Here is a 9,163-nt window from a genome sequence, read left to right as displayed (position 1 = left end):
GGCGCTCAGCCTTCTTCACAGTCCAGCTCTCACATCCATACATGACCACAGGAAAAACCATAGCCTTGACTAGACGGACCTTTCTTTAAAGAGCAATCTACTACTATGTGGTTAAATGGATATATATTTTTTAAGTTTTACAAATTTTAGTGTACCTTTTTCCCTCCACAAAGCAAAGTATACAATACTCCACCATTCAGTTATTTCTTTAATTAGCAGGCCTTTAACAATTTATTAGTACAATTAACACATACACATTCTTAAAGCCTGTTTCACTTTAATGATTCTGTTTATAATCATATAAAAATTGTCATAATTATCCATGTAAACATGCATCATGCTCTGTATCCACTGTAATAGGGTCCTAATTAAAAGCTACAAGAAAAGCAATTTAGACCTTTGGTTTCTAAAATAAAAAGTAGAACGGACGAAGTTTCTATAATGAGAAAAAATCTTAATGAAAGAAAACTACAAGCAGAAATGCATGCCTTTTGAATTCTAAAAGGAGTTCTTTTAAGAGCTGGTATCAATATGCATAACAGAAGGTTAAAAATCAAGATTAGATTAAAGCCATGCTCTAGGCATTTCATTTTCTTGAGTTTGCGGAAAATGAACTTGGTGTAGGTCAGAGATGTTACCATTAATTATTTTGCTATTTTACTGAGGGGTACAGCCTTTGTAGTTAGATTATAAAACCTGAGGGTCTACTCTCTAATTGTCTTTTAGAAAAATAAACATTCATTTTTGTCCCAAGATACAATGTTCTAATTATTATAGTCATTTAAGTTTGAAAGGTTTTCAAAGTTTAACTAGAAAAACCTGCTGAATCTTCAACTCTAATCATTGAGAGGTCATGCTTAAGACTTACATCTATTATCTAACAATCAAATCAGAATTAAACCTGCTACAAGAATCCAGATTTTGAATTGGATTTTTATTATAGGTGTATTGTTATAAGGAATATCAAAAACACAAAAAGGCTGATCTAGTACAGAAACATTATTTTAGACAAAGTACTCAAACTTTCTGAGCCTCACCTTCTTCATTCATAAGATTGAGATAATAATAGTACTTAAGTCAGGCATTTTTGTTAGATTATCTGAAACAATCCATGCAACATACTAAATACTGTGCTTAATAGGGAGTAAATGCCTATAAATATGATATTAATATCTTTCGTCTTGAATAAAATTTAACAATTTATGAAGTCCATTCACCATCATTTATTCCTTCATCCACCAATTTTTTCAGCAGTGATTGAACACCTAGCCTGGGCAGCCACTGCTCTAAGCACTGAATAAGACAAGGAATAAGGCAGACACATAACCTCCTCCAAGGCACTCACAGTCTCACAAGGGAGATAGATACTACAGCAAATAAATCATAAATAACTACATGATTACAACTGTGGTAAGAGCTATGAAGGGAAGGTTCAGTGTGTTTGACAGGGGGCTGGTATCTAGTCTTTAGGGTCAGGGAAATGCCATTCAATTTGAGATTGAAAGGATGATGGATATGATGTGTACATGATCTCTATGGAATTTTCAATCACTTGGTGTGATATTATTCCACCTCTACAGATGAAGAAACTGAGGCTCACCATGTTTAGAGATCTGTCCACTCGGAGCCTGAGCTCAGACCCTTGGTGCCCTCTTTTCAGCACATGTGGTGGTGGGCTGTAGGTGGGCCGGGGGCATCACAGGGGATTCTTTCCTTGTCCACTCTTTATATTCTGGGCAGTTTTGTAAAACCATCTAACTGAAAATTTTTGTTTTGCTATCTGAAAAGTGTGTCCAATAGTAATGATTTGGATAAGTATGAGAACTTTATGAATATGATAATTAATATATTTGATGAAGACTAATGGGGTTCATGAGAAATAAAGAATAGAATATAATACTGTAATAATCTTTTCTAGAGAGAATAAAGTAGTGGTATTGGGGAGGGCCAAATGAAGTGGACTGAACGCCAGGCAGGCAAAATATAGTGACAAGAACTCACATGGAGAATGTGGGGAGAAATGTGGCTAAATTGAGAATGCACATCCCATGCAAAGTACTTTCATTACAAGCTTTTAAAATTTAAGAAAAATGTCTATTCAGGTTTTCTGCTTATTTTTTTTTTTTTTTTAATTGCAGCCTTTCTTTAACCAACAACCAAAAACAAACCAGGGAATACCAGCAGTCTGGCTTTAGAAAAGAACAAATTAGAGTGTCTCGCTTGTTCCTGAAGACAGAATCTAACTCTTTTTTCTTTAAGATTCTACTTTACAGTAGATTTTGTTGTTTGACTTGAAATTTGCTTTCATAATGTCCAAAGCAAAGAAGAAATTCTATTAAAGATCTCACCAATGCCAACTATAGTTAAATCACTATGTCATGGTTTTGCTAAATGCTTTCATTTATGTGTTTGCAATTGAGCTAGGAGATAGGGATTTCAGTCTCTTCTTAATTAAAAAGGAATAAAAATCCACTAAGATTGCTGCTGTGGAAAGGAGGGCACTTGGGAAAACTATGTCCTAATTTTTAAGCAAATTATTGGTTTTGATTTGTGCTTAGTGGACCACTGCATCTTGTCATTAGTAGCTGAATGCTCAACTTCAATAATAGATCTGAATCTCTGGTTCAATTTAAGTGGGGTTCCATTAATGAAAATAAGATCATCGGATCCTACAGTCCTCTGCAGACTAACAATCACTAGCTAATGTGCACTGGGAGCTGACAAAGTGAACAGTGCGAAATTGTGGCAGCAGACTTTTTGGAAACACAATTATTTTATTAATTTCATTAAATGCTATTGATCAAGTTACATGACATTAAAAAAATGCACTCTAAAACAGAAGGTTCAAGGTTTCCTTTTTAGCTCGGATGAACATGCCAGAAAGCATCCATAGGAAGCAGCTACTTCGTTCTGTAGTGGCATACTGGGATCTCTTAGCATGCACATTTATAATAAAATATCACAATTTACATAAGTACTGTTAGTTACAAGAACACCCAGCCACTTTTCATGCAATTCAAATCTCATCACAGGGAGCCCTCATTTTAGAAAGACACAAAAATAAATACTTAAAATGAAGAAATACCTCCTGGTTTTTCCATGATTAAAAAGTCTGTCCTTGGGCATTAGTCATTAGCTACACCGTTCAAATAAAATCTCTCACACAGAGAACAATAATTTTTATTGTAATCACTTACAGTAAGGTTCAAAGCCCACAAATGTCAAAAAAAGCAACTGTAAAGTATTTGCAGAAAGCGAACTACAAAGTTTATGTAAATTTTAGCTGCTGTACATGTGCTATGAGATTTACTTCAGATGAACAATCATAAACCGTATGGTTATAAATGAATATAAGTACATTTGAGTTTCATAGGACAGAAGAAATAAGCTTTTCAATGGTGATTATTAATTTTCTGTATAAACAACTCATGTTGACTATACTTATGCACTGAAAGTCCAATTGTGGAATTAGAAAAATATATACTAACTTAACCCTCTTCTACAGGCTGAGATTGAACATGGCCTATGAAAAAGTTTGTTTAATTGTAATATTGAGTTAATGATGCATTTAATATTTATTCAAATTTCTCTTTATTCTCTGGCATTACAAGTGTCCTTGAAGTTTAAATTTAAAATAAAGACACAAAATATCTGGATATAGACTTGCATTTTCATTTAAAGACACAATTCTTAAAACATTAAGCTAGAGAGAGAGAAGAAAAAAGGAGCATTTACAACTACAAAGAGCGACATGATAGGCTTTGCAATCATTTTTGTTATGGAAAGTTATCACAGCCTGTTAGATACAGACAGAATGTTTGGTTACGCGAAAACACTCTTACTCATTGTACTCTGTGGAGAATTTTCCATTAAGACTGAATTACGATGTGAGGTGTTTACAGTGGCTACCTGGGTAGTGAAAACTTTTATATATTTCCCAAAGGTTCTGTAATGAACATAGATTGCATATATTCTCTTTCTCTCCCTCTCTATCTAAAGATAGTACATATAACAAATACACAAATTCTCACGATCAGGGTTCTCCCGCTGCAGCCGCCAAGTTGCTTCAGTCGTGTCCAACTCTGTGCGACCCCACGGACTGCAGCCTACCAGGCTTCTCTGTCCATGGTATTCTCCAGGCAAGAACACTGGAGTGGGTTGCCATTTCCGGGTTCTCACTGCTATCATAAATTCTTGCCTAAAGATGGCAACTGTCAAAGCAGGTGATGGAAATATGGGGGATTCACTATATAGTCTACTTGTTTGTGAGTTTGGAAATTTCATTACAAAGGACTGAAAAATATAGTGTCAAATTCTCTTACAGGGTTTATACTGAAAAAGTTAACAGAATAGTCCCAAATCTCCAGAAATATGCAATAAAAATATACCAAGAATAAATGAATTTTGGATAAACATAGAGAGTAAAAGTGAGTTATGAGTTTGAGCAAGCCCCAGGAGTTGCTGATGGACAGGGAAGCCTGGTGTACTGCAGTCCACAGGGTCACAAAGAGTCAGACACGACTGAGCAACTGAACTGAACTGAAAAGTGAGTCTGTTTTTGTTACTCATTCTTCTCACCACTGGAGAAAGAAATGGCAGTTCACTCCAGTATTCTTGCCTGGAAAATCCATTGGAGAGAGGAGCCTGGTGGGTTACAGTTCATGGTGTCGCAAAGAGTCAGACACGACTTAGCATGCATGCAATACATCTCATCATGATCATCTCTTTTCTCCTCTTTCTACTTTGACCACTCTTGAATTTTGACAACTCTCTCTTCCCCACCTGTTATCTGAGAACCAACACACCCTACAAGTTCCCCCACCCCTCACCGTGATTTCTCTCAAGGTTATCACCTTTGTGGGGATAAGTGATCCAGTCACTCATTCAGGGTTCTCAAACCTGGTTGTGTGTCACAATGGCTGGAGAAGTTTAAAAAAACAAACAGAACCCAACCGAGGGCAACTAAATCAACATTTCTGGGGGTGAAGCATAGACATTAGGGGAAAAATTTTTTTTATATCAGTTATTTTTAAAATGTCGCAAGTAATTCTAACGTGCAGGAAGCTGAGAACTGCTCATCTGAATAACAGATTTCTTGATCTGTAAGTACTATTCACTTGTTTGGTCAATAGCTATGAGTGTCCAATACAGAGGTAGAAAACTGGCAGCCCTGGCGTGTTTTGTTTGACGCTAAGAGTGTTTCAAAAATGTTTAGAGTTTAGACAATATATTAAAATTGTCAAAGAGAAGGAGACAACAGAGGACGAGATGGTTGGATGGCATCACCAACTCAATGGACATCAGTTTGGGCAAACTCCAGGAGATGGTGAAGGACAGGGAAGCCTGGCGTGCTGCAGTTCATGGGGTTGCGAAGAGTTGAACAGGACTGAGTGACTGAACAACAAATACTGTTACAAACACTGGGATACTGAGTTCCTCTTGAAAAAAGAAAAAAAAAAGAGAGAGATCTGGTGAGACTGTGCCTGTGTTCTTGCAAGGCAAAATTTGGCTAGAACTGAATTGCAGCTGTCCCTTCTAGGCTGAGAACGAGAATCCAGTTTGCTGTAGTTCTCACCACTGCCTTGTTAACTGCCATGTACTGTATCATTTGTATCAGTTGTTGATACTACTGTTTCAACAGTAGAGAACAGTTTGTTTGAAGCACTATTTTACTCTTCTTCCCTAATTGCTCCCCTCCACTCCCAACAGGGCTCACTGCAGAAGTAGAAAATGTTTCTGTGGGTTGGATGTCCAGGCATCCGGCTCACTTCACTCATTTCTGTTATCTGACTGGCTACTGTCATATGAGTGTGCAGCACCAGGCCAAATATATGGCAAACACTGTGTTAGGTGGTAGGGATATAGAAGAATGATGTACAGTGCTCTTTTTGAAAGAGTCACGTTTAATTGGGAATGAAAGAATATTAATTAAAAAGTACTGCAAGGAACAAAAAAACCATCACAAAAGGAGAACAATGCTTGTTAGGACAGAAGAGGTGGCATTTGAGTTGGATTTAGGAAGACAAATTGAGTGTTTTTCCAGGCAGAAAGGCAAAGAAGCCATTTTAGGCCAATGAAACAGCAATCTCAAAATAAGAACATATGAAAGCTGCAGAGAGTGGTCAGAAATTAACATATGGGGAATGAGAGAAAGGGTCTGGAGATGAAACTGTGGAGTAAGTTTGGAATAAGGGAGACTGACTTTGTGTGAGTTCCCAGGGGCTTTTTTCATTTTGTCTTCTAAGATAGTAGGAAAGGCATTAAAAGTCTTTAATCAAAGAGCACCATAGTTACATTTCTATTTCTATTATCAGAAAGAGAAATCTGACAGCAATGTAAAGATTAACTGGGAGGGTAAGGTTAAGTGACAGTGGGGACCCAAACAATGAAAGTAGAATAGGATCAGATTTGAGAGCTGACTTGGAGGTGTAACCGGCAGGGCTTGGACACATATGGGAAGACAGGAACGACCAAGGATGTTTGACTTAACATATAAAAATTGAGAAGCTATTCTGGCTGCTAAAAAAGAAATTTAAAATGATTTATCACTGACAAGAGCTGATGTTAAAGTGATTTAATATATAATCTCAAGCTATGAAGCATCATTGCCAGGCTGTTCCACCACCCTTTACTTTTTGGCCTTAAAAATAAAGAGGCTTATACTTTAGGACTTGAGTACATACCTGATTCTGTTGAGTTCAGAGGATGACCCCCAAATTTTATTTCAGTTTGGCGGAGTTTAGTCATGTTTAGCAGCTGTGTGACTTGTGGAACATCTGTCGTTAGTTGGCAGCTTCGTGGAATAATGTCTATAGGTTCATCTATTGGAAAGGGAGCATCATGTCCAGCTGGAAATAAAGACAAACATTCATTCCCCAAATGTAAGCAATTTCTGCCAAATGGACATACCTTATAGATGAAAACAGCTAAAGTAAAGCATTTTAGAGTACGACTTTGGATGGGTTACTCAGTGTTATACAGTCTTGGTTACCTCATCTGAGCATAAATAATTTTAAGGTTTACTTTCTGGGATTGTAGAGAGGATTAAACGAGATAGAGTATCAACATATGGAACAGATTCAGAGACTTCTGCAATGAATGAGAGCATTGATTGGAAATATTTTATATTTGTTTTTTTAATACTACATTAGCACTCAGAAGAACCAGCTCAGTATGCTCAACGAAGGTTTCTGGGATTACACTGCCTCATTTATAGAAGGTCACTAAGTACAATGACATTATTGAGTAACCACCTAGAGCCATCATACGAGTCATTTTTCTAACTTTTCATTTTGAAATAAATTTAGACTTACAGAAAAGTTACAAAAATAGTACAGAGTTCCAATATACCCTTTACCCAGCTTTCCCTAATGTTAACACCCAATCTTCAAATACTTTCAAAGAAAAAAGTAGTTTAATTAAAGTAGTATTTTTATTATTATAGCTTGCATTTCCAATGAGATTTCATATTATTCATATAAATTTATATGGATATTTAAGTTTTCATTATAATAAATTTTCTGTTCATGTTCTTAACCCATTTTACTACTAGGTTACTTTAAAAAGTTATTTATATGACCTATTTTGTGGCAAATATATTAAGCTTTGTCATATGTAGTAAGTAGGAATTTAGTTGCTGTTAACATTCCAAAAAGCAGTTTTACTATGTGCATCAAAAGCCTTAAAAATGTCCATGATATTTCACTCAGTAATTTCACTTATGAATCTTTTCTACATTAAAAAAATCAGAAACTCAGATGGTCAATATAAACGCTTATAATTTCTGAAACAACTTGAATTTCCAGTTAAGAGTTTATAAGACACTGTATTTACGAAGATGGGAAAGGTTCAAGATAAGGTGTTAAATGAACGTAATATATCCAAATCCCAACTGTAGAAAATTGTTCAATGAAACATATAAATAGGAAAAGGACTAGAAGGAAATATACCAAAATGAAAAATTACTTTTCCTGATTAGTCTAGGCATAGTTTTTATTTCTTCTTCATAATAATTTTTTAGTAGGAAAAAAATTATATTTTTAGAATCTAGTGGAAAAAATTTGATTTGTGCACATGTGAATATGAATAGTAAGAAAAATTCAACCAAATTCATCCCTCAAAAATATCCTTATGTAAGTATAAACTCTAACCATATTTATAAAGGCAAATGATGTTAGGTTTTTGTGCATCCAAGCTGTGGCCATTCCCTAATTAGATTTTAATGTCCTAATCTTGAAAAGGAAAATGAATCATTTAACTAAAACTTAAATGCTCATCAGTAATGTAATGGTTTCCAAGTGTCCTAACGTTCCAGTCATTACAAATGCCACTGAGCTTACAAATCTTAGTTTTCAGGTATTCTTTGTCCATTCATTTCTTACTTGTCATTGCATTCCTATACACTAATAATGAGAAAACTGAAAGAGAAATTAAGGAAACAATTCCATTCACCATTGCAACAGAAAGAATAAAATACTTAGGAATGTATCTACCTAAAGAAACTAAAGACCTATATATAGAAAACTATAAAACACTGGTGAAAGAAATCAAAGAGGACACTAATAGATGGAGAAATATACCATGTTCATGGATTGGAAGAATAAATATAGTGAAAATGAGTATACTACCCAAAGCAATTTATAGATTTAATGCAATCCCTGTCAAGCTACCAACAGTATTCTTCACAGAGCTAGAACAAATAATTTCACAATTTGTATGGAAATACAAAAAACCTCGAATAGCCAAAGCGATCTTGAGAAAGAAGAATGGAACTGGAGGAATCAACCTACCTGACTTCAGGCTCTATTACAAAGCCACAGTTATCAAGACAGTATGGTACTGGCACAAAGACAGAAATATTGATCAATGGAACAAAATAGAAAGCCCAGAGATAAATCCACGCACCTATGGACACCTTATCTTTGACAAAGGAGCAAGAATATACAATGGATTAAAGACAATCTCTTTAACAAGTGGTGCTGGGAAAACTGGTCAACCACTTGTAAAAGAATGAAACTAGAACACTTTCTAACACCATACACAAAAATAAACTCAAAATGGATTAAAGATCTAAACGTAAGACCAGAAACTATAAAACTCCTAGAGGAGAACATAGGCAAAACACTCTCTGACATACATCACAGCAGGATCCTCTATGACCCCT

The 9,163-nt window shown here is 35.5% G+C and overlaps 1 protein-coding gene across 3 annotated transcripts in view; it reads right to left on the bottom strand.

The window, feature by feature from the left end:
• LOC104997073 (chromosome unknown open reading frame, human C3orf67) overlaps positions 1-9,163 on the bottom strand; it is a 262,189-nt gene that overhangs the window by 112,863 nt on the left and 140,163 nt on the right. For all 3 annotated transcript variants that reach the window (XM_010851543.1, XM_010851545.1, XM_010851544.1), the window contains exon 7: positions 6,684-6,848. In XM_010851543.1, the coding sequence (XP_010849845.1) occupies positions 6,684-6,848 (165 nt within the window). The remainder of the gene's footprint in view (positions 1-6,683; positions 6,849-9,163) is intronic.

The sequence above is a fragment of the Bison bison genome, unplaced genomic scaffold, assembly GCF_000754665.1.
Source record: "Bison bison bison isolate TAMUID 2011002044 unplaced genomic scaffold, Bison_UMD1.0 scf7180017864304, whole genome shotgun sequence".
Taxonomy (NCBI): Eukaryota; Metazoa; Chordata; class Mammalia; order Artiodactyla; family Bovidae; genus Bison; species Bison bison.
The sequence above is the reverse complement of the archived record's forward strand: the minus strand, read 5'-3'. Positions and strand labels throughout refer to the sequence as shown.